The sequence below is a fragment of the Tamandua tetradactyla genome, chromosome 5 (assembly GCF_023851605.1).
Source record: "Tamandua tetradactyla isolate mTamTet1 chromosome 5, mTamTet1.pri, whole genome shotgun sequence".
In the NCBI taxonomy this organism is placed as follows: Eukaryota; Metazoa; Chordata; class Mammalia; order Pilosa; family Myrmecophagidae; genus Tamandua; species Tamandua tetradactyla.
In genome coordinates, this window is record NC_135331.1 from 96,745,739 (window position 1) to 96,771,516 (window position 25,778).

Sequence of the window (25,778 nt, forward strand, 5' to 3'; positions counted from 1 at the left end):
GTCCAATTTTGGCAAATCACCTGTGCTGTGGTTACAGCCCTACTCGTGCTGTGGGCTCTGAGTGTGGGAACCGACACTCCCAGAGACCTCCCTGTGATCCTCTGGGAACACTGACCGTTCTTTCCCTGAAGGAAACCAGTCAATCGCCAGACATTTTTCCCAAACCAGAGGTCAGCCTTCTGAGAAAATACAGTTTTGCTCTTTGAAAATCCTGCCCCACTGGGAAAATCGGGCTGTGCAGATATGTCGAAAGAGTGTAGGCCCCAAGCAGGGGGAAGTGGCATTTGGAAGGATATAAAGAAAGCTTGTTTGTATAAAATATTACAGAATATTACAGCTAGAAAATGCCAACTTACCTTAAATGACAATGTGATATGCCTCTAAAGGGCAGTCATTAATGGAAGCAAAACTGAAGTGAAGAGTGTGGGCCAGTGGCAAGATTCTGATAAACCTGGGTTCAAATACTGATCTCACCACTTATGGGCCCTTTCCTAACACCTCTGCCCCACCAAATAAATGACACACACACACACATTATTGTCTTTGAAGCAAAAGAAAAATTAGAGATGGCCTATTTGCTGGGCAGAACATTTTTACAAGTTGGAGCTAAGTAAGAGATGGAAGAGATCAGAGAAGAAGCTGGGGGGAAAGGATGGGGTTTCTGTGGCTCATAGGTCAGAGGAGAGCTTATTTGCATTTGACAGACACAGAAGGGCTAAGAATGGAGCCAGAGCAATGACTACGGGCAGCTTTGTCCCCTTGGTTGGCCTGTACCAGTGGCTTTCAGAGTTGTCCTGTGGAGTCATAGCATTTCAGAGAGGGGACCCTATGGGGGGAAGGCATACAGGAGTTACAAGCTCAAGTGACCATGAGAATTAGCGGGTACCCAAGTATATTAGTTTCCTAGGGCCGCTGTACTAAAGTACCACCCACTGGGTGGCTTGAAATGATAGAAATGTATTTCTTTCACAGTTCTGGAGGCCAGGAATCTGAAATCAAGATATTGGAAAGGGTGGCTCCTTCTGGAGGCTCTGAGAGAGAATTCATACCACACCTCTCTCATAGCTTCTGGTGACGATGGGCCATCCCTGGAGTTCTTTGGCTTGTAGAGGCATCACTTCAATCTCTGCCTCCTTCTCCTTTCTCTTATAACGGTTCGAGTCATTGAATTTAGTGCTCATCCTTAATCCACAATGACCTCAACTCGAATCTTTAACTTAATTACATCTGCATGACTCTACTTCCAAATAAGACTACCTTCATAGGTACTGGGATTGAGGATGAGCATGCTGTTTTTTTGGGAGACACAACATAAGCCACTACACCAACTAAACACACAGAATGGGTCAGATTCAAGAAACTAATGCTAAGCTGCCTATATTTCCTGGTGCATCCCAGCTGTCTAATTACACTGCCTTTTAAAACACCAGCTAGCCAAGCAAACGCACCTTGCAGTTGTTGACCCCTGATGTAGCCACTCAAATATGACATGTTTTTTAAAACTAGAATACAAGCCAGTATGCTGCTAATGAGGGCCTGGTGGGGGATATGGGTAAGTCCAGGGAAAACATCAGCCAGGCAATGGAGGCCCACTAGCTGGCCTTTTTTTAAAAAATATGCTTTTATTTTAGAATAGCTTCAGATCTACAGAAAAGTCATGAAGTCAGTACAGAAAGTTCCTATATTTCCCACACTCTTTCCTCATTGTACATTCTTACATTAGATGATCACACTTGTCACAACTAATGAACCAATATTCATACATTGTTGTTAACTAACATCCATACTTTATTCAGTTTTCATTAGTTTTTACTTAATGTTATTTTTTTCTATTCCAGGATGCAATCCAGGATATCACATTACATTTAGTCATTAGGACCCCTTGCTCTCCTCTGCTCTGGGACAGTTTCTGAGACTTTCTTTATTGTTAATGACTTTGACTTTGACAGTTTTGAAGAGTACTAGTCAGGAGTTTTGTAGGACGTTCCTCAGTTTGGATATGTCTGATGTTTTCCTCTTTACTAGACTGGGATTATGGGTTTTTAGAAGAAGACCATAGAGGTAAAGTGCCATTTTCATTGCATCATATCGAGGGTCTGTTTCTCTTTTAAACATTCTATATCATATTTCCAACATGAGCACCCAGCTCCATTTCAGAGTCAAAGGATAGCTCCTTGGTGATGAAGGCTGAGGCCTCACTTGTGTCATCCTGGCCTCTGGCATGACCCTATCAGGTCTGAATGATGGAGGAGGGTGGGAGGCTCTGACACCAGCGTTTGCATGATTAGAAGGAGACAACAACATGGAGGTCATGAGAGAGACCTGCCTGTAGAAGGTGATATGTGTGGAAACTAAGGCCCTGTTGGACCTTCCTATCATTTGGGGAAACTGTCTCTGGGCTGTCCTCATGTGGTGGTATTAGAGGTGCCCATGTCTCTCCTGAATCGTTGGTAGGACAAAGAGAGCCTTTTACCCCAACCCCTCTGTGTCCCACCAAGATCACCCTTCTCCCCAGTCTTCCTCTCCTTCTCCCTTACATCCCCACATCCCATTGCTACCCTCTACTTCCTGCACAGGTATGTGGCTTGCAGGAACAGGGCATGGTTGTTACCATGGGAGCAGGCCTCCTGATTATCAGTGCAAAGGGAATGCACTGAGGGTGTGTGTGTTCAAACAAGCTGAAAAGCCACTGGTCTAAGAATCTACAACTAATTAGACAATAAAAGTAATTTGTGTTCCCTGAGCATGCAGCCTATAAGAAGACATTTACAGCAGCAAGACCAGGTTGAGGAGAAAGGCAGGGAGCCTTTTCTGGGCTCCCCAACATTGATGGCAGAGGTCCCTCCTTACCTTTTGTTAGAGAGAAGCTGGGGTTGTTCCTGCTGGGCTTTTGGTGTTTGGGGTGATGGCTTCATGTGATCAAATGAATTTACTGCTGGAGAGTTTGCCTGTTGGTCCAAGAAGGAGTTTCACAATTATCTTGAGTCTAATGACATGGGACAATGTTATTGATGTATTGCTTAAGGGGGAAAAGCCAGCTATAAAGGTTAGTATATACAATATATATGGGAAAAAATAAATTGAGACAGTAATGACCATAATAATGAGCATCAAAATATCATCTGTGGGTGGTAGAGTTATGAGTGATGCTTGATTTAGCCTTCGTGCTTCCCAAGTTTTCCAAATTGAGCATGTATTACTGTTTTTGTTGGCACGGGCAGGCACCAGATATCGAAATATATTACTTTTTGAAGTTAGAAAAAAAAGGCTTAAAATGATATCTGGAAATTCTCCAGAAACCCTTTCAGGTTTTGCTTCTCCTTGTCCCAGACTTCCCCTACTAGAGTCAGGAGAAGTCCTTTAACTACTTCGTGTAGGGGAACAGCTCTGCCATGGCACCCGGGAGACCGACCCTGCCTCCACGTGGGCCTCACGTGCAAGGCCTCCATTGTAGGTGCTTGAAACCTTGGCAGGACATTCTGTGAGCCCCTCAGGATACAACCGGTGGGAAGCTCAGGAGTATCTGAGGCCATTACCCACTGTGCGCTCAATCTTTCTGGAAGGCTACCGTGAGACGGTTTCTCATTGCCTCCCACGATCTGATGAGGAGTGAGGCGTTCTGCCTCGTCCCATGAGGGGCGGAGCTGCAAGCCCTAAAACTGCTTGGCTGCAGCATGGAACTGGCTCCTCAGCAACCAGGTGTCCCACCATCTGTGTGGCAGTCATCTGGCCCCTTTTGTTTTGGTGTCATCTGTGGGACAAGGGACACATGGAACTGGTACCATTGGCTATTCTTGTTTTCACTGTCTATATAAGTAATAAACTGTCTGAATCTAACATGGGCTGGTTGTGTCTTTACCAGCTGGATCTGTCAGCCTCACCTAGACACTTCCTGAGTCACACTGGACTCACTGGACCTTGTCTACCGGGTAGTGGCCAAATTCCCTTGGCACCAGCTGCGGCTGCAGGACTCACTCACTGATGAACTCATGAGGAAGTGTTCTTAACTTGGTGCACAGATGAGTAATACAGGGGGTAGAGTGGACTGTAAACTTGGATGAGAAGCAATTACATCTTGATATTCCTTATCTATTACCAGAAATTTAGCATTTCCTTCAACGATAAATGCGAGAAGACAGTAGTTTTAGCAGTACCTCTGACCTTGTCACCAATGGAAGTCATACATGTTTTCATATTTCATTACAGATGTTGCAGAAATCTTGATTTCATCACTACTTTGAAATTATGGTAATAATAAGGCCTGCCCCTAGATCTTATTAGTACATTCATAACATGGTGTAGGTATACATATCACTATACTATAATTTTGCTTTTAAAAATTGTGGTAACTATATTGCAATCTAATTTGTTTTCTTTGCCATCTTGTGTATTTCATTTTTTCCAAATACCTCCTCTTTTGCCCTGTCATCAGGCCACTTAGTAACAAAGTGGTTGCTCTTTGGTGACATATCATTGTAAAAATATCTTCTCTGGCTCTCAGTTTCCTTATCCTTAAAATTAAGGGATCAGCCCATTAGATAACCTTTAAGGGTTCTGCCATAATTATATGTATTTCATCATTGTCATTGTACCACAGCTGAGGAGTTACATGAAGACAACTGAAACTTGTATTTTGTACTAATGCTTCATATAACATGTCATTTTAGCCTTCATATATCATAGAGAACTTCTAGGGATTTGTCTAGGAAATATGCAAAAATTGATCTACAAATATGTTCTGAGTGGGGAAAAAAATAGAAACAGCCTGAATATTCAATAGGAGACTGGTTAAATAAAGTATGTCCATATGGTTGAAAACTAAAGGCCATTAGAACCAAGTTGTAGAATAATAACATTGGAAAGTAGTCACAATATACAATGAAAGAAAAACAGCCATTTATGATACTTCCAAGCCAATATTGATTCCATTTTTATAAAAATATATGGAAGCATATGCATAGAAAAAAGAAAGCAATATACTCCAATATGCTAACAATGGTTATCTGTAAGTGGTGATTTTTATCTTCTTCTCTGTGTTTTTCGTTTTTTCTAAAATTTCTACAATTAGCATGTGTATAAGACTCTGGAGTAAGAAAAGTAAATAATGCTGACTATGATATCACTGGTGAATATCAAACAAAGCAATGGTGGTAAATCCATTGGTTTTGGGGAGCTCTTCCTTCCATTCCTCACCTTCAGGCATTATAGCAAGGAAACAGTGAACCTCTGACCTGCATTCCTTGCTACTAAAACAAGCACGTGCTTCATTACTAAAAGGAGCCATTGCTGAGAGCATGAGGGTCTGTGGACTGAAGCCCCCACTCTCCTTCTGCCTCCTGTTGGCACCCATGAGGACTGCATGGCCAGCCCCCTCATCAGCTTCTTCAGTGTAGAAGGAGGGCAGGCTGCTGGGGCAGTGAGGAGCATGGCTGGCCATACCTGCAGGTTGGTTGCCTCCTCTGCCCACCAGGCTTCAAATTCTTTCTGCAGCTTCACCTTGGCTCTGTCCATGAGCAACTGCAAATGCTCGATCTCCACCTTCAGGGCTTTCAGGTGAGTGAACATTGTTTTGTACCTATAGTGAAATTAGAGGAGAGTCAGCGCAGTCCTGTCTAGCCGGGAGGGGTGGGGGGGTGTAAATGACCTGCGCCCCTGAAGCCTGGTGACACTGTCCTGGTGCATGGGCATTGGGACCCCACAGGAACCACTGGGGCAGGATATGGTGCAGGTTTGTGTCTGTCACAGAGAGGCAGAGGAGGTGTTTCTGTCCGGTAGGCCCCTGTAGTCATGTGTGTGGGAGGAATTACCCTTCCTCCAAAAATGCTAAGTACTGTTTATGGAGCACTTGCTGGGAGTCAGGAGCTCCTTGATACATATTAACTCATTTAATCCTCTCCCCACCACTGAAGAAGACACTATTACCATCCTGAAGAGGTTAGATAACTGGCTTATGCCACAGAACTAGTAAACAGAGGAGTCAGGATTTGAACCCAGGCCAGGGGCTCTAGCATCCACGGTCCTCATTACCTCCCCATGCTGTTGGCTGATCTGCAAGCTGAGGACCATTTTGTTGGTGCCTCTGTGGCCCTCAGGAAGGCCACCATCAACGAATCAGTGGCCATCCGGCAGGAAACAGTCAGAGGGCCAAGCTGAAGAGACAACTGGGCTTCTGAAATGACTCTGAGGTGGGAAAGGTAGACCAAAGGGACAAGATGGAAGAGGAGGAGCGAAGAGACAGGAAGAATGGGTTGGAAAGAAATTGACTGAAATAAACAGAGTGAGGGAGAAAGCAGATAACTGGGAAGTACACCGTGTTACTGGGGAGGAGAGTTACAGCTGTGTGTGTGTGTGTGTGTGTGTGTGCGCGCGTGTGTGTATATGTGTGTGTGCGTGTGTGTGTGTAGGAGGCAAGTGCAGAGCATTTTGGGAGGAGGATGGTGGCTACAGAAGACACAGCACAGTTATCAGGAGTGACCTGGAGAGACCAATGGGGAAGGATTTGATTTCCTCAAGTCTTGGGTGTGAGTGGGGGTGAAAGGGGTGGGGTTGCTGGAGTGTACACCTCGTCAGCCCAGGGGTGGAGTGTGTTGGAATGACCCAATTAACTCCCGGAGAGCAGGGGAGGTGACTTTTTGGTCCCTCCAGCCTTTGCATGGCATGGAGGAGATATCAAACGTGTTGAAAGCATAGATGAGTAATTGGTCTAAGACGCTTGATTGGGGTGTCAAACGACATTGGGTGACTGCGGTGTGTATCAATAAATGCCACATGTCTGCTTATACTTATGCTTGAGTTTTCTTATTCTGTAAAGTCATTTTTGGACATTAAATGACTGCATTAGGGTGGGACTCCTTACAGATGAGGCGGGTAGGGTGGGCGGGAAGGTCTGAAGGCAGAGGAGTAAAGCTGCAGGCTTGAAGACCAGTGTGGTCATCCCTCTTGTCTCCTCTAGGTGGCAGTAGTAGACAAGTCTAGAAGGAGCCTGGGTCCTTGGGCGGGGCATGGGTGCAGGCAGCAAACAGCCCTCCTGACACATGAATCCCAGCTTCCCAGACTGGCTTGTCCTTCTGCTCCCCACTCCAATCTCATTCTGCTCAGGGTTCCTGCATTTCACATCCTGCCTGCTCAAAGGCATACCTTCCTGCTCCTGCTATTTTAGGACCCAGCTGCAGGACCCATTTTCTCTGGACAGTTCTAGCCCTGCATGGCCACTCTGCACTTCCCTGGTGAGCCCTGCAGGGTTGAGGTCAGGGTGTGTGGGCAAGAAGGAAGGGCACCTTTTCTTTTCTTCCTCCAGTTGTGATCGAAGCTTCTCTTCCAGGAGGTCCGGCACTGAGGGCACAGCCAGGTTTTCTGAGATACCTACAGGAAGGAGATGCCACTAGATTATTCCAAGGGGGAAGAACAGTAAAGGAAAAGTGATTTAGGGTATAAGACAGAGTTAGAATGCATCCCATGGTGGTAGGGGGCCCTGTGAATTCCTTCTGGGCCTTTGGAAGGGAACCTGCTTCAGTTCCTCCTTGGATGGGAATCTCTGCTTGGCTTAAAGTCCCAAGACAGAGGAGACGCTTCCATGATTATTTCCCCTCCACTGTCCCTCCTACTGCCTAACATCTGAAACTGAAGGGAATTCTTTACATTTCTGCTACATCCTTTGACTATTGATTTCACTCATTTCCAGGGAAGATGTGAAATAGCATTTCCCCACCCTCTGATAAAGAATCCTTCACAAACAAAGAAAGCATCACTAAGACATCACACATCTTTCTTTGTACCAGGTGGAGTGCTGAATTTCCTCACTTTAAAATCACGTTCCCTGTTTTTACTTCCTTCTGCTGCAGTGGTTCTCAAGTCTATTTACCTTTAGAAGACTAGAGGAGTTAAAAGAAAAACAACCCACCAATGTTTGGCCTCAACCCCCAGTGATTCTGGCTTTGCTAGGACCCCAGGGTTGGGTACAGCAGTGGTATTTTTTAAAAGCCCTCCAAATTATGCCAGCATGCAACCAGGGTTGACAATCATACCCAGATGCTGTGCCAAAAAGACTTGGCTACAAGACGATGGCAAGGCTTTGGAGAGGGCTGAACTTGTCCTGAGTGATTAGCGGGAGCCTACAACCTGTGTCCTCACTGCCACTGGCCACTGTCTGGCCACCAATTGCTGCTACTGTTGCCTGATTGCCCACCCTAGCTAGTGTTTGTCCGAGCTGGTCCTTTATTAGCCTGGTGTGGGGTCTGTTTATCCTCCTGGGAGTCTTTCTGTGGTTGCCCTGAATTTCTTAGCATCATGCAAGACAGCTTAGAAAGTATACAGCCCTGCTTTTTTATGTGATGTAGAGGAGAATCTATCATTGTCCAGGTCTTTCCTGGACATTATCAGATTTAATCTTTATCCTATTCATTTGAGGTGAGTATTATGATTCCCATTTTACAGATAAGGGCATTGAAGTTCAAACAGGCTAACCTACCCGGGACCACATGACTAACTTCAGGAACCTGGATCCAAATTCAGGTTTGTTTCACTTTAAGACCTTGGGTCCAGAAATTATTTTGATAACATTTCTGACAGATGTTTATATGGTGTCTGCTCAAATACTTCCAGTGATGGAAGTATTGTTCCATCATATTCCAGTATTGTTACAAGGCAGAGAGCACATTTCATTGTGGGTAGTTCTTTTTCCTTAAACTTACTTTGAGCTGAGACTGGGCCTGCCCCATTAAATTCTATTTCCCTCTACTGTGGCTCTTTTAGAGAGTCTAACATGTCCTCCTTTATGATCTGATGGCCCTTTAAATATTTTAATAAGAACAAAAATACTATATGTTTCTGGAGCTTTATTCTCAGCCTAACTCTGCCCAATTCTCTCATCTGAGGTCTCAGTGATGTGATTACTTTCTAATTTATCTTAAATATAAACCCTAGAACTGGATACAATACTCTAGAGAAGTCTGAGAGGGATACAGTAGAGAAGGACTCATATTAACTTTAAAAAATATAAACCCTATTTATGGATAGCAAGGGAGGTGCTAACAACGCCATCTATTTAATGTCTCCCTTATGCCAGGTTTTGCCAAGTTCTGCCAGGTACTGGGCGAGGTCCTCTACTGACCTTATTGCTAATTCTCAAAATAACCCTGCAGGGAAGGCATCACCATCTGATTTCAATTAGAGTCTGAGGCTCTGATAGGACTGTGGATAACCCAAGACCACACAGCCAATAAGTAGCAGAGCAGGGATTTGAACCAATTTTTTTTCTGTTTCCAAAGAATTCTCTCTCTCTTTTTTTTTTTTTTTGGTGGTGGTGGGGGGTGCATGGTCCAGGAATTGAACCCAGGTCTTCTGCATGGAAGGTGAGCATTCTACCACTGAACCACCCGTGCACCCAAAGAGATCAATTTTCATACCAGGCAGTTTCCCAAACACTGCTTTTGTTTTCAGCAATGTTATCATGGTTGGCCCCTATCAAGTTTTTGGTCACTTTAAACACTTCCATATTTTTCATATGGTGGTGCTCAAAAAGCATCCGATTTCAGTGCGATTATCTTTTTGATTCTAAATGCAACACTTTGTCTTTACTGGGGGTCTAGCCTGCTGAGGGGTTTTACTCTGTTACACCCTTATTCTTTCCCCTTTGACTTCCTTGATAATCCATTAGCTGTGTCTTTTATGTCGTCGTGTATCTCACTGATAAATGTGTTCACTGGATCAGATTCTGACCGTACTGTAAACGAGAATTTAGGGTGTAAGGGACGATTATGATTACAGAATCGTTATATACATATTCCTTTTTGCTTTCTGGTATATTAGAGTAAACAGAAGGAAGTACCTGAAATCTCTGAACTGTGATCCAGCTGCCTTGATCTCTGATAATGATTGTATGGCCTTTATCTTGTGCCCTTGAGATTGGAAAGCCCTGTTATGAACGCTCATTTGTACCCATTTTATCCACTATAATTTAGTTGCCCTGATCTTGAAGATTGTATAGATTTTATCTTGTGCCCTTGTGATTGTAAAAAGCTTGTGACTAACCCTCATTTGTACTCATCTATCCAGTTTTTCGACTTGAGCTTCTTATGATCACTAAATACATTCAATGTTTATTAATGAAGGGCCCTGAGTCAGTCCAGAACTAGCCCATCCTGACTCCAAAGTTACCTTCATTACCAAAGCTGGATCTAACCAAAATGGGCCTGTTCGATATGTGCAGTAGCTTTTGGACTTTAACCCATAAGTCACCTATGTCTCACTATAGTACTAAAAAACCACACCCATCATCATATTAAGGCCACCGTTTTCTTACATATGTTCTGTGACTAAGCATGTAAACAATTTGCACATGTTCAATAATTAGATTATCTTTAATTACATCACCTAGAACCACTGTCTCATTATCTAAAACCTGCCCACCTTTTCATACTATGAAATGATCAAAGTTACTGCAGTTCATGGAGACAAATTTTGGGGCTGACACGCCATCTGATCTCCTACTTCATGCCTAGTGATAAACTGTTTCTCTCTTTGAAACCCTGGTGTCTCAGGAATTGGTCATTGCACCTCAGGCAAGAATTCACTACCTTTGTCTGGCAACATTACCTTTTGGGCATCTGCTACCATAGTGTCACTTGGTAACCGATGGAGCAAACTTCATCTGACAAGGGAAGGCTACACTGTCCTATCCTGTCACATGCATCGTATTGACCTTTACAAGCCAGGGTACTCATCTGTTTATTATAATCCTCACAAATCAAAGACACCAGGAGCCCCCTGAGGGCAGGGACAGGATTCATCTGCTCTTTTCCTCAGTGCTGTGTTTGGACTCCATGCACAGTCAGTGCTCTACATGTTTGTTGCCCCTGTCTCTTTTAAAAGTGACAGATTTGGGGGGGGAGGGTGCAAGGGTAGTTTCATGGTAGAATTCTCGCCTGCCATGTGGGAGACTCGGGTTCAATTCCCAGTCCATGCACTTCCCAAAAAAAAACAAAGACGCAAAACAAACAAAAAAAACAAAACAAATAAAAATTCAACAAAGGGTGCTGCAGTAACGGGATATTTACATGGAAAAATAATGAAATGTGACCCCGCCACAGAGCATACAAGAAAAAAAAAAAAGATTTGGTAAACTGAAGGAGGTACCGTAACATCCGATTGATAATGATAAAACTTTAAATATACACAATATTTTCTCTCCTAAAAGGATCATAGATGGGCAAATATATCTTCTAGCCTTTAAAAAAACAAAACTCCTCAGTTTCCTTCCTCTTTTTAACACCTTTTGACCCCACTCCAGGGAGCCCCTCAGCAATGCAGTGAAGTCCCTGCTCGGTGGCTTGTCACCTGAGAGGTCACTGGGCACCTGAGAGGTCACTGGGGGCCAGCGAACAGGAGGCTGCTGGGTGCACCCATGTTGAGCACCTCATCCGCCCCACTGGAGGCAGTCCCTCAGGGCTCCACGAGCAGAAAGAGGCAGGAGGAAGACTGAGGCTTTACTTCTGCATAAAAGCTGTGGTTTTCCACTGAGTGCAGAGTCCTTTCATAGGAGCGAGGCTCTCACCCTTGCCCTGTTGCTGGGGGGCCTTTTCTTTGGGTGTCTTGCAGGGCTTTTGGCAGATCACAGAGTTACAGGTGCCTGGAAGTGTGTGAGAACATTCTGAAGACTCTGACGGAGAGTGCGAAGATAATCTCGGGTACCACTTGTGGGGTACTCTGTGTCCTCCTCATTTATTCTTACCACTCTACTCAGCCGTTATTATCACCTTCACTTTACAGACAAGGAGCCCAAGGCTCAGGGAGCTTGGTGACTTTCGCAATGCCACAAAGCTACCAATTAGCAGAGCCAGGCTTTGGATCCTGGTCTCATCATTTGCTCACTTAATTAATGAGTGTTTATTGAGTGTCCACTATAAGCCCATCCCTGTTCCAGAAGCATCCTAGTAGGGAAGGCAGACATTAAACCAACAAAAAATTGAGTCTTTCATATAATGCCAGGAGGTGAAAGGTGCTATGAGGAGAGAGAAACCTGGATAAAAAGAAAGTATTGCCATATGAGGTAGGGTGGTTGGAGGAGGCCTCTCTGAGGAAGGGGGTATTTGAGCAGAGGCCTGATGAAATGAGGGATCAAGCATGCAGACATTAGGGGTCAGAGTGTATGAGAGGAAGAGAATAGTAAGTGCAAAGGGCCTGAGGTGGGGGCCTGCTTAGTGCATCGGGGAATAGTGAGTAGGCTGGTGTGCCTGGAAACTAAGATCAGTGAGGAAGTTGAGGCCAGGTCATGCAATAACTTGTAGGTCATGGTAGGCCTTGCAGCTTTGAGAGAATTGAGACTGGGGGGTTTTGAGGACAGGAATGGTGTGATTTATCCCTTTGATAACTAAGCCAAGTTGTTCTTTTCTGATCAAGACAAAGCTACTCCAAAGTGAAGACTAGAGGTGGCGCCAATGTGTTGTAAAGCTGTTGAAAGGATTTGGGAAAGAAAGCTGGGGCAAGGGACCTTGGGCAGCCAGAATGAGGGCACAGCATACCCCCAAGACACAAGCCTTCTGTGTTGTCATGACAACCAAGCGGGTCCATTGCCAAAGGTGATGCTTGCTTAGTGAAATGCATTGTAACCCTGCCAGGAGACAGCCCCTGGCTGCTTCTAATGCTTTCTGAGTCTTGGTTTATCGGTCCCCTCTGAATAGAAATAGAGGCTGGGAACTCAAAGTGAACCAAACAAAAGCGACTGAACAAGAGCAGAGGGAGAAGGGGAAACTTAAGGGCATTTGGACTTTGTAGGGCTCCATCTCCACTGGGATGCACATCACTTTACAGGTGTCAGAGGGAGCCCTTTTCAGGCCTGGATTCTTGCTGGGGCAGGAGCACAGGGGTTATAGCCCTGAGTGGCCTAGGAGTTATACTATTAATCTGGGGACAGCTGGCTCCAAAGTAATACAAAAGCAAGAAAATAGTGCTTCATTTCAGTGGTGGCAGACTTGAATGTCACTCGGGGAAGAGTCAAACAGTGACTGAAGCTTCAAGCCAGGGGGAAGCATGGTTTGCTTTATTCCCAAAGTTTCAGATGTTTGGGAACTAGCAGGGCTGGAACAAGAGGGAACTCTTGCTGGGAAGGCCAGCCAAGATGTGGGCTCTTGAAATCACCTGGCATGATTTCAGGGACACTGAAAAGATCTCTATTTCTTTTCTTCCCACTTCCCAACACTTTGCCCATATTGTCCTCTCAAGAAACAAACAAACAAACAAAAAACTTTGGAAACCTCTCATACACAGTCATCCATATCAGAAATGTGCAGAACCTCATTTCTTTGGTTCAATGGTTTTCACCTGGGGGTGCACATCAGCATCACTTAAGGAGTCTGTGAAAGCAGAGGCAGAACTTGGCCCTACTCTAGACCTACCATATCAACATCTGCTAGGTAGGGTCTCTTGGTGCTTCTGATGCTCATTTCTTGTTAAGAAACACTGCCTAAGGCTTTGACCCTGATTTAGAAGCAAGCACTCTGTGGAGGAGTTATTGAGAATGCAGGATCCAGCACATTCCTTCCAGACTTTTGGGACTCCAGGGTTGGGAGCAAGGAAGACAGGCCCTTTTTTTGGGCTGGAGCTACCTGCATTTGGGCCGTGAAGGTGCTCAATACAATTGAAATAACAATTTCCACCACATACCTGCTTGTGGTTCAGGTACTTCATATGCATTATCTTACATAATCTTCACAACCCTCATTACAAACGGGGAGCTAGGCTCTGACAAGTGAAGTACCTGCCCAGGACCACACTGCTCATAAGTGGAGCTGGGTGGGAACCCAGCTCAGTCTGACCTCAAAGTTGGTATTTTCTCCTTTGTAAGTGATTCCAGTGATGAAGGAAGCCAGAGGCTAGATCACTGAACCAGTATTGATGTGCCCTTCATTTTAAAATGTGATGCTCTTTTCCATGAATACCTTTCATATCTGCAACCGGGGCTGACAAAAAACCTCAGGCTCTTCCTCAAGTGTTGGCCTGTGAAGGTTGCCCTTTACTAACTGAAATCACACCATGCACCTCTGCTCCTGCCTGGCATTTGCAATTCGCCTGCTGGGTGTGAGGAGCTGTTGTTACCCATTGGAGTCTGCACCAGGATTTGAGTTGTGTCACTCTCCAAATTCAGCCAGCAGAATCCCCAGAGCCAGCCTATTCTGTCTCCTTGACCTTGCATTATCTATCCTAAGGAAGGCAGTGTTGAAATTTCCAACCATGCACCAAAGACTACAGGGCTTCTATAATGCAAAGGCTTTGAGGTCTGGCATGGCGGGGCATGGCCTGTGCCTTGTGTGGGAGGAGGCAGTGAGTTATGTGGCTCTACCATGGCAGACAAGACTTTTGGAACCTGGGAGGCATCCTGCTGGTCGCCTCAGACGTCCAACTAATGATTCATTTGCTGAACATCCACTCTGGGCCTCCTTAGGGTGAAACTATCTCATAGAACCTTAGATCACTCAGCCTTACCTTGTTTGAGAAGTCAACGTATCTATTCTTACGGAGATTGATGATGTCAGTGGCTCAATTACCACAATGGTCAGCAGCTCAGAGGCAAGGATTCTGACTTCCCAATCAGACCATTTCCTGTTTTATGGCTCAAATTTATTGTCAGTTGGAGTAATCACATTCTGACGGGTGCTCAGTGCCACCATCCATCTTGGTGTTGACTGTGTAACTCCTTGGTCGCCCTGGCATGCTCAGCCTCAGGGGTGTGATGAATAACTGTGCGGACACATGGCTGCAACTGATAATTTCTTGGGCACATGAGCGTAGGCCTTGCTGTCACTGCTTCTACCTCCCCCACCCCGCAGGCAGGGCATGTGTTCTCTAAGAGGAGAAACTTTCCATCTGTCGGCTGGGAGGCCGTCTACCCTCGCTTCCTGCATGACTAATTTCCCTTGTTGTTACTCTGGGCTTCTCCACTCAAGATCATGTCCTTGAGGCATTGGCCTCTCTCCTTTGGCATTTGTTCCTCCGCCCCCACTGGGTTCCCTCTGGAAGCAGTCAGAGGGTCAATGTTTAGAGAGGTCTGTGTGGACCTGCATGCAATATAAAGGAGACCCACGGGGTAATTCATAGAAAAGACATTTCTAACTTGCATTTGTTGCTCTAGCCTGGCACAGATTCACTTTAAAGGCCCCTTCTGTTCTTTCTAGTTCAAATGGGAGCTCTCTCTTTCTCATTTCACTCTGCAGTCCTTCCTCCTGGAATCCCTGATCCATCTTTTGGTTTGCAGTCAACATTTATCTCATCACAGCCACTCAGAGCCTGGCATGGCAACCTCTGCATCTAGCCTGCAAGACTGTTCTCTAGTCCAGGCCCACAGCATCTGTCCCTCCCAACCATCCCTCCAGGTGCTGCTCCTGCCTACTTTCTAGCTGACTGCAATTTTTTCATTCCTCTGAGCTCAGGGGTTTCTCTTAAAGCCCCAAGTCCCTTGGAATTCTACCTCAAGCACTTTAGCCTCACTCACTAGTGGTGGGCCCATGCCCATTTCAGTGGTTTTTCAGTGAGACATGAGAAGGAGCTCTGGCATCCCTAGAACCTAATTACATCTTCATCATGCTGAACTCAGGCAGTCTGGAGTGTTCTTTGGCCACATGTAACTTTTTTGGAGGAAGGCAGTTTTTCTCATGTCTGCAAGAGGAGACAGGGCTTTCTTCCTAGAAAAATTTCTAATGATGATGGTTAGTGCTGTTGATGGATTCTTTCTGCCTGGCATATGAGGTAAATTTCAGAATTTTTAAGACTTGAGTAGAGGATCTTTGATAACACTGTCTCTTTTTCTTTACAATACCCAGCACAAGTTAGAAAGCTTATCTGGCACTTTGAAAATCCATCTGTTCCTTTGGCAATAATTTATCAGAAATTAGAGTCAAAAGTGAGTCCTGAGATAGACCACACAGTAGAACCAGCAACAAAGTAAAATGTCAACAGCTGATTAGACAACCAAAATACCCACATCGATGTTAGGAGGGGCCAAAAGAAATTTTTCAAGATAATTTCTTTAGAGAGAGCTAGCAGTTTGCCTTAAGCCCTGTTTATCCCCCTCATTGGGGGCAGGTATGTGGAGGTGCTTCCACCTACCACAAAGCCAATGAAAGGGGCTTGAAAGTGACCATGCAGAAAGCTTGAAAAGGATCCTAGTGAATTTGTATGTCTGCTGGGTTGTGTGTGGGGGGACGAAGATCTGATTTCCATTCCAAGAATCCAGAGGGTAGGAAATAGGCTGATGGTCTGCTAAGAACATTCTCCTAAGCCAAAGCATCTTCATGAACCTGACATGGTTACCAGCCGGATGAGTCAGATCAGGGTCATTTTAGATCAGTGGAGCACTAGAAAAAGAAAAGCCCCAATTCGTAATGTTTGCCCATTTTTGGGGTATAAATGCTTGCATGATGATGTCCCTATTGTGGAGCTGGGCAGAGATGTGCACTCGTGGCTCCCATGGGCCAGTATGAGTGGGACCCAAGGACATCGCTTAGATCCTCCTCAGTACACTAAAGACTTAGGAGCTCTTTAAAAGGGTCACAGAGAGGAGCAATGGGACCTTAGCATAAAGAAACCTGGAGGATGCTTGGAGGCTGCATGATGGATGTCTTCCCTTTGCCCCTCCAAATCCACCCTCCAACCTCCTCTACCCTCCTCCACTTTGATGAGTGCCCTGGGAAGCTGATTTGTGTATCAATGGGCTCCCTTTCCCTCTGCTTTCCTGCTGGGCTCAGGCAATGGGGAACAAGTGATTGGAGGTGGGAAGGAGAGAATGAAGATGGGGCATTTCCTCTCCCAGAACCTCTCTGTAGGGTGCCATGACCTATCTGCATCTACAGCTGGCCAGAGCCTTTTCACACAAGCCTTTTTCCTTCAAGTTCTAGTAACTGCTCACTCCTCCTGTCCTCTCAGGTCTAGGGGTGGCCATGCTGGCTGCCTGGCCATGCTGGCTGCCTTGCTGTTACTAGCTCTGATCTATTGAACTCTTCTTTGTGTTTTCTACACACTGCTCAACCTCTATAAACAGGCCCTTTATTCTATGCTCTTCACAATACCTAGTTCAAGTACTGCCATCAGCTTCCTGCCAGTACCCTGACTGATACAGCTCCAAGGAGGTAAGCAGCTGTCACAATACAAAAGTGTATTCCCTCAGGTCAAGGGCTCCCCAGGAGCCCACAGAAGGACTCCACATGGGAGTCAGCTCTGAACATCTGTCAGGCCTGGAGAGCACACAGACATGTGACAACACTGCCAAGTGCCAAGTGCGATCTTTACCAATTGCCTTTCCTCCTTTCCTTCTTCCTTCCAACCCCTTCTTTCGGAAACTGAGCTTAGCAAGCTGAGGCAGGAAGTGAGTTAGAAAGAGAGAAGCAACTGCCCATAACCCTTTCCTTCTGACAGCTGGCCTTAGCTGGGAGAAGGGAGAGAATTACTTCAAATGAAATTTGAAGTCTTGAGGTTGCAGTTAAAACACAAAGACCAAACATGTGGTAATTAATTAATGACCAAATGAGTCATAGCGAGGTTCAGTTTCCATCCACAGGAAGGGAAGGAACTATCCCTACTGTTGGAATTTAAAGAGACAATGGGTGAGCAACCAAAAAGTAGCCTTTGCAATCTCTTCTCCTATATTGTTCCATTGGCAGCTCTCAAGTCACTATGGGAAAATCCTATGCACCTAGAGAAGTTGGTATGTTTTCTGTTTTCAGCTTTAAGTAAAATGATCCTGACATAATAGTAGTGAGAAGAATTAAGATTAATCAGAATCACACTAGGATTCACTTTTTACTTCCACTTCTGCTATTAAAATGATTTCACTAAAACAGTAATTTTTCACTGATCGTTGAATCCTTATAATCTAACCCATCACAGAGCTCTGGAAATTACCATAAACCATTTCAAACACAGAAGAGCTCAGACAACGATGTAAATAATGCCCATGTACCACCTTCAAATTTTGAAAAATCTAAATAGTTTGCCAGAGTTTCTTCAGTTTTTTTTTTTTTTAAACAGAACATTACAAAGGTAGTGGAAGCCGTCTGTGTGCCCTCCCCAATCCCTCCCATTAAATTCTCTCCTTGCAAACAGCACTTTCCTGGTTGTGGTGCACAAACTTCCCTGCGTGATTTTATGTTCTCACTCTATAGATTTAGTGTCCTTAAACATTACTCAGCCATTTCTTGACCTAAGAACATAGATAGGTGTCCCCTCTGTTCTGTAAATATTTGTTAGAAATGCACATACCTGTTTCATGTATCCTTATGTATTTGTTATTTTTTTACAATAAAATATAAAAATCTTCCCTGAATAGAGTACCAGATTTTTAGAATTTACATAAAGTGTCATTCCATATATATTTTCAAGCGATTTTCTTTCAGTCACCACTTTGATTTTTGAGATTATTCATATTGCTACATGTAAATCTAGTTTATTCATTTACAATTCTCTGTATTACATTATATAAATATCATAGTGTATTTATCCACTTCCCTACTGGGGCACCTTTGGGCTGTGTCCTGCTTTCATTTTTGTTTGTTTGACTGTTTGCTATGATTAAAAACAATGCTGGGTGCACAGGTAGTTCAGTGGTTAGAATGCCTCCTTTCCATGTGGGAGACCCAGGTTCAATTCCCAGACCATGCACACCCCAAAAGAACAAAAACAATGCTGTGATGAACATTTCTTTGGGCACAAATGTGATGCCATGTTCCTAGGCATGGAATTGTTTTACTAGATATTGCCAAATTTATCCCAAAGTGTTGTTCAGAGACTTTAAATACAAAGTTCACTTCTCTCTGCTTCTCTTTTCTTTTTCTCTCTTTTTAAAAAATGGAACCTGCCCTGCACTCCTTTCTGGGTGTCACCTGCCCACAGTTCTGTCCTGAAGTATTGGTTCTTACATCTATATATGCCAGATGGACCCCTGGATCCTTTCAACAGCTCCCTCATGGCTCCCCAAATAAACATTAGTTTTTCAAAACACCACTTAAATTTTTTTCATGGTTGTTTAGAAGCACAGCACCTGCCATTTATTTATGTGCACTGATAACACTGGGTTCCTGTTGGTAGGTCATCTCCAAAATCTCCATCAATTTCTTTGGGAAGAACCTAACCAGTTCCATGAAAAGTTGCTCCTAGGAAATGACAACACCATTTCCTGGGCTAATGTTTGCCAAGCACAAATGTAATTGGGGAAAGAGAAGACAAACAGAGGGGCTACTCACTAGTCTAGCAGGTGAAGTCAAGGGCTAGAATTTTGTCTCCCATATGTTTGGTCAAAGGCCTAATTCATTCAAAGCAGCACAAATGGTTTCCGCACATTTATGATCATCAATAAGCAAGTGCCTCCTATTCAAAGGAATAGATAACCCCTTCCTGGGGCCTGAGATAATTTTTGCAAAGGAGTGATTAATGGTACTTGTGAGCAAATGCAGTTAGAGAAATGTTGCTGGAGACTATCAGCTATGCCAATTGATGTGGTGGCCAGGGAGGAACCCATGCCCCTGTCTGGGCATTTGGTTCACTTAATTCATTGCACTCAGAGTCAGATTCCATGTCAATTTGCTGAGCTTCTACTCTGATTTCAGCCACATCATATGTACATCTCATTTGACACTCAAACTAGCTCTGCAGAATTTCTTCTTCTCTTATGGATGAGGGAAATTCAGAAAAGCTAACAGATGAAGACCACATGGCTAGCAAATGGTAGAGACAATCAGGGGCTCCTGATTGCAAGGTGAGTTTTCTTTTTACTAAATCACAGCTACAGTTCAAGACTGGCACCAGGGCTGACACACAGAGCCTCTTATTTTCTCCAGAATGGCTGATAAGTGAGTCTAGAACTACTCAAAGTGTCTGGAGTTTGGCAATTGGGAACTGGGAAGAGAAATGTGGGGACTCCTTCTTACTCCCAGCCTCCATGTTAAGTTTGAAGTCCTATATTCACATGTGGGGGAAAACAGCTATTGATTAGAATTGACTTAGGTGGTGAGATTTCATCATTGGTCTTCGGAGCTACCTGAGTTCATCAGGAAACAACTTAGGTGACACTTCAACCTTTGGGGTAGGGCTTCCTTTACCTTCTGCCTTATTCTAAGGGCTCAACATTTTTAGCACTAATTTCTGAAGGGATAAAAACACTGCTAATCCATTCAACCACTCATATTTCCTCACTAAGGCTGTGAGTGTTTCCTCATTGTCTTAAGGAAGTCTGCAAATCTGTTTACAAAGAGGTAAAACTGTGGCACTTGAATGCTGAGAAGAGTTAGAGACTCATTTGTTCATTCAATGAGCAACCAGTGAATGCCAGCTAAGGGTTAGGAACCGTGCCAGGAATGCACTGGGGGTTCCATTTGGTCCAGTCACCTCATTTGTTGGAACCTACACACTACCCTTTAGCAGGTTCCTGGTACATCTTTAAGGCAAAAACGTGAACCCTTTAGATCTCAATGGCTTATTCAACAAACCTTCATTGAGGGCCTACTCTGTGCCAAGCACTGTGCTTGGTATTGGGGATATAAGATGGAAAAATGGATAAGAAATAAATAATTACCATGCAATATGCTGCATTCTATCATAGAGGTATATGCAGAGTTCTCTAGGAGCCCCGAGGAAGTGGAGATAATTCTGAGAACGGGAAGCTCATGCTATTTGTCTTTGAAAATATTTCAGACAGGGTCACAAGGTCTGAAGGAAGGTGCAGAATCCTTTCTTCAAACAGAAGCTTAATGGCAATAAGAGAAATAGAAATTGCTTTGGTTGAGTTGTATTGGGTGAAATTCCTGGGCCCCAGCTGTGCAGGCCAGCCCACCCACTTCCACCCCATGGCCTGAAGGGGACACGAGGAACACCTAGGTCTCCACAGAGCCTAATTTGAAAACCACTGGGCCAGAGGATACCAGGAGGTTCCCACCAGTTCTGGCTCAATCAAGCGGTCCCTCTCCATATGTGGAATTCCTGGTACCAGACAGTGTCTGGATCCTACTAGATGCCCAGTAAAGTCAGTCAACTGAATGGGTGACAATCTGTCTTTTTGCTTTCCCATAAACTTGTTGTCCCCAGGCGAATTCCAAAAGGCATTTCAAGAATCAGTCTTAAATAATTTTACACCAAATAGGGGAAAATGGCAACAGCCCAGGGCTTTCTTTAGAGAACAGCAGGGATGCCACAAGAGGTCACTGCAGGAGTTCTGTTTAGGAGAGAAGAGCTCTTCAGATGACTCTTAGCTAGAATAATGCAGTCAAATGGGAGCAGTCAGCTTTGGGACTTGCAGCAACCTTTTTTGAGGCTTCTGCAGGGGACCTAGAGTCAGGTAGTATCCGCCACCATGACCATCCGGAGGCCCTGAGTGACTTTGCAGCAGGGTTGATGGTTCTTGGGGGCTGATTCTGTCCAAGGAGATCTTTGCCCTTGGGGTAGTAAGAGGGGATGGAGGGAGGGAGACAGGAAGAAAGACCACTATCCAAGAGGCTAGTGTTTTGGGGGAAATCTCAGCCTTCGTCTAGAACTTGCCAATACTGTGTTCTTATTTATTAAACATTGCTATTACTGCTATTTTCTATTACAGTGTCTGAAACATGCTACAAGTGGAGGAAATGGGACTTCCCAGTAGGAATTATTTTCCTAGCAGATGGGCTAAGGGATACAGGCTGAGAAAAATGTATTGTTTCCCAATTTGGACTGCTTGTTTTGGAACATATGTCTGAGTCTCTCAAGGGCAGTAATCCTGCCACCTTCATCTACCACAGAACAAAATGATTGCCTGACCACTTACCCCAGTGTCTGTGGCAGGTTTACTCAGAGATGTCCAGGAGAACTTGAGGGGCCTTCCTTGGCAGTGTGTGAACCCTGAGAAGATGAGATTCTTACTCTTGGGAAAAGCCCAACTCAGGTGCAAGATGATTTGGGGTGGGTGGGTGAGGGAGGGGGTTGGGGTAGTACACCGATTTTTTACTCATCAATCAAATGGCAAATACTGAGGAACTTGTGTTAGTGAGTGCCTGGGGTTCCCCTGCCCTCCCGTCCCCCCCCCAAAAAAAGGCTTCTTTGATCAAGAATTCCTTACTCAAAAATGTTCCATGGCTCAACGGCATGTAAAATGAAAGGTCAGATTCAAGGCTCTTAATGAGTTAGTCCAACCTACCATTTTAGCCTTTTCCTCTGACTACTTCAGTCAATTCCCTGAGAGGGTCATTTTCCCCATCACGCACACACACACACACAGACACATGCATGCACACTCACATTTCTCTCTCTCTCCCCCAGCAACAACTCCCCACTTTTTCTGTGGTTCTGAGAAACACTTCACGTGCTGCTTGGTAGTGCAATGAGTTTTTCCATTTTCAATTTTAACCATAGACATGTACTAGAGTTTTGATTGTGATCTAAACAAGATGCAATCTCTGATCAAATATTGTTCCAGAAGAGATATTTGCAAGCGAGGCCATAACCCACATTCATGGGCTGGTTTCAACCTGTTTTATTCCTACTTTGTGCAATCAGCAGAAAGCAGAGTACCTGGATCATATTATCTTGGCCACGCACATAAACACTTTAAGTGAGTTATGCTTTAATGTCAGGCATTTCACTTTTATAGAGGGTCAGTACAAGAATCATCTGGTTGAACAACATTTTGGTATCTTTTGTAAAACTGCAGTAGAAGACATCATTCACTGTGTCACTCAGTGTCCTTTATACAAGGATCCACATGATAAATTCTGGCTTGTGTTCAGTTCCAGAAATTCTATTTTTGCAGATAAATTAGTTACCATTCTTCCTGATGTCAGAAAATGAAAACTATGTAACTCTGGGTGCTTCTCGTTTTGCTGAGTGGCTAGTCAAGAGAGAGCCAAATTTATTGCTTGTGTGTTGTAATTTGCTCAGTTGTTGGATCCAAAAGGACTTATTCCTTCTATTTCCTTTAAATGGGACTTATTTTAAAATAAATGTTTCATTGTACTTTTGCAAGATGTGTGAATCTGGAAGTAATCTGGGGAAGCATTCATTTGGTTATCGATTAACACCTAATTATCACCCATGCTGGCTGCTAGAGACATGAAGATGGGTTCTACTGGACAAAGCTGTCAAGGGGCTCACATTTCAGGGTAGAGAATACTTATGGTAATAAATAATTATAAAACAAAATCAGTACTCTAGCAAAGATGCGTGAGGCTGGGGGACAAAGGAGGGGTTAGGGAAGGCTTCATGGAGAAGGCCAGGTCAAATTAATTTGGGGGCTACAGTGGAAAGAAGACAGTGAATACAAATTATGTGTATAAGTCTGAAATTTAAGAAGGACTTTTCTTTTTATGTCTTTGTCCCCGCCTCCTGGTTAGATTGGAGACTCTTTGAGGGCAGGCACCGGGTTTATGCTCCTCTGTGGGCTTTATGGTGTCAGGGAAAGTACCAAACGCAGTACAATGTAGCAGAGGGAGCCCAGGCTGCTTGGGTTTGTATCCTTAACTGGGTGATAGTTTGTGGGTTTCCTTAATCCCTCTGGGGCTTAACTGTAAAGTGGGAATAAGAGTAGCATCTACTTCATGAGTTGTGAGCATTAAAGAAAAAAATACAGAAAAAGAGCTTCAACTTAAGCCTGGCATGTGGTAAAGTGCTCCAGAAATGTTTGTTGATTAGTTTCCACTACCTTATTAGCAATAAATTAGTAAATGCTCTACCATTTAGTGCAGTTGGCACAAAAAAGTTGTAAAACACACAACTGAATTCAGCAAAGCATTCTCCACCCAGCTAGCTAAATCTAGTTAAATTAGTATCCATTCCAAATGTTGTTTAAATGAAAAACAACATCATTTCATGGTTTCCTGAAACACTGTGTAGGAGCAGACCCTGTTCTAAGTCCACCTGTAGCTTTCTTAAATTTGTTGATGATGTCGTTAAAACTTTTTGCTCATGGCTCTTAAAGAAGCCCCCAGCACCCCCAGCCCCGCTCTGGCCACCACATCCAGGGCTCACTAGGTGAGTGCTTCTCCACCCTCACTTCTGACTTTGGTGGTTTCCCCGCCCACTGACTTTCAAGTGGACCGGGGTGTGGTGGAAGTTTGTGTTTCCTGATGTACTGTGGACACTCAGTATAAGTGTAGATTCTCAGTAATGAAGAGTGTTATAATCTGAATTTTGGTCCAGGAAGGGCAGTGGAAATCCTCCTAAGAACACATGCACAAAGCTTACCTTTACATGGCAACCTGTCTGTATTCCAGTAGTGTGCCAGTAAGTATTTAACAACCAGCTCCCTGAGGAAAAAAAGGCCCGATTTTCAGGCTCTGTCAATTTCTGTGGTGTAAATTCTCCACAATGACTGCTTTCACTTACTGTGGAGTTGGGAAAAGATGTATAGGAGCATTCTATTAGATAGTATTTCCATCATGCAGGTGCAATGCACAAATAATAGGGAAATACAAAAAATTAATTATTAAGTGTATATATTATATATTAAGTATATATGATTAAATTTATATTTAATCATATAAATATGTGAAAATTAATAATCATATATTTATATGATTAAATATAACAATCATATTTAAGTGACGAGTTTGGGTATTTTTACTTTGCTCCTCATATAATTTATTTAACAAAAGTTGATAGAATTTAATTTTTAATAATGGCTATGTTTAACAACTGGTATCCAAAATTCATGAGCCTTTATTAATAAGCTTTTGTGATCTGGAATGACCTGGCCCCAGCACACCATTGGGCATGGCTTCCCATCATCAACCTACAATCTTTCTGAACTGATCTCTCTCACGTTACCATTAAAGTTTTGATCCTTCGGGATACAAATTTTCTTTGATCCTTTATGCAAATTTCCCAGGTATACTTCTACTCATGTATACACAGAAACATATCATGTGCAAAATATATGAGAAAACCTCTCCTGCTCAGATTTCTCATTCTGCCTCCCTCTCCCTCCAAAATTACAAAAAAACCACTTGCACTCTCATAGAAACTAAGGAACATGTATGCAAGAGAAAGAAACAATAACAAAGGGCATACTTAAAGTGTAGAGTAGAAGAAAGTGAAGAGAAGTAGATAAAACCAAATAAAAAGGGAGAAGGGAACACAAAACAAACAAAATAACAAAAAATGGAAGAGTGGGGGCAATGGTATATACAGTCACTGCTTTATTCCTACATTAAAGCCAGAATTCTAAAACATCAGGAGACCAGGAGTGAGTTGCATTTAGTCTTACAGGAGTGCTATGTCCTAGCCTTTGCTCAAATGCTAGCCCGAAGGGTGGGGGCTAAGAGTAAACAGCCTATAAACAATCTGTTCCACTGAGAGGTTCTCTCCACAAGAATTTCCATCTCAAATGTGGTTACCTGGTGGTTCCGGATCTGTCAGACAACCTCCCAAGGAGTTTGGATGGTAACATGGCATTTAACCTCAAAATGGCAGCTGGGAGATGTTAACAGTTATTTTCTAATGGGGATAGTATGCTTTTAAAACAAATAGATGTTTCAAAGGCACTTCATTAGGCTTCCAACCCAAGTGTTTCTGTTTGACATTTGCTGGATTACTTCAGGCAAAGCTAGGTTCTCCCAAACATGACACCTGCTATAATTCAGGAGAAAGCTCCCAGCGAGATGAGCAGAAGAATTAGGGAGGTTCAGTTTACTGAATACTGGACACAGGAGAGTTCCTGCTTCAGAGTGGTATGTTCATCAAGTGATGGCATCTATAAAATGTTTGTTTGGCCCAAAGCTTGTGACTGAAAACATGCAGCAGCTTTGTAATAACCCCATGAGAAAGTGTCTGCCCTA

The 25,778-nt window shown here is 43.9% G+C and overlaps 1 protein-coding gene across 7 annotated transcripts in view; it reads right to left on the reverse strand.

Moving 5' to 3' along the window:
* The window catches only part of KIF6 (kinesin family member 6), a 454,503-nt gene that overhangs the window by 12,573 nt on the left and 416,152 nt on the right, over window positions 1-25,778 (reverse strand). For 6 of the 7 annotated variants that reach the window (XM_077161707.1, XM_077161705.1, XM_077161703.1 and 3 more), the window contains 3 exons: window positions 7,278-7,362; window positions 5,440-5,575; window positions 2,851-2,948 (listed from right to left, as the gene is read on the reverse strand). In XM_077161707.1, coding sequence (XP_077017822.1) covers window positions 2,851-2,948; window positions 5,440-5,575; window positions 7,278-7,362 — 319 coding nt within the window. Of the gene's footprint in view, window positions 1-2,850; window positions 2,949-5,439; window positions 5,576-7,277; window positions 7,363-21,775; window positions 21,850-25,778 lie in introns of those variants that run through there. The other variant, XM_077161706.1, reaches the window with a different exon arrangement.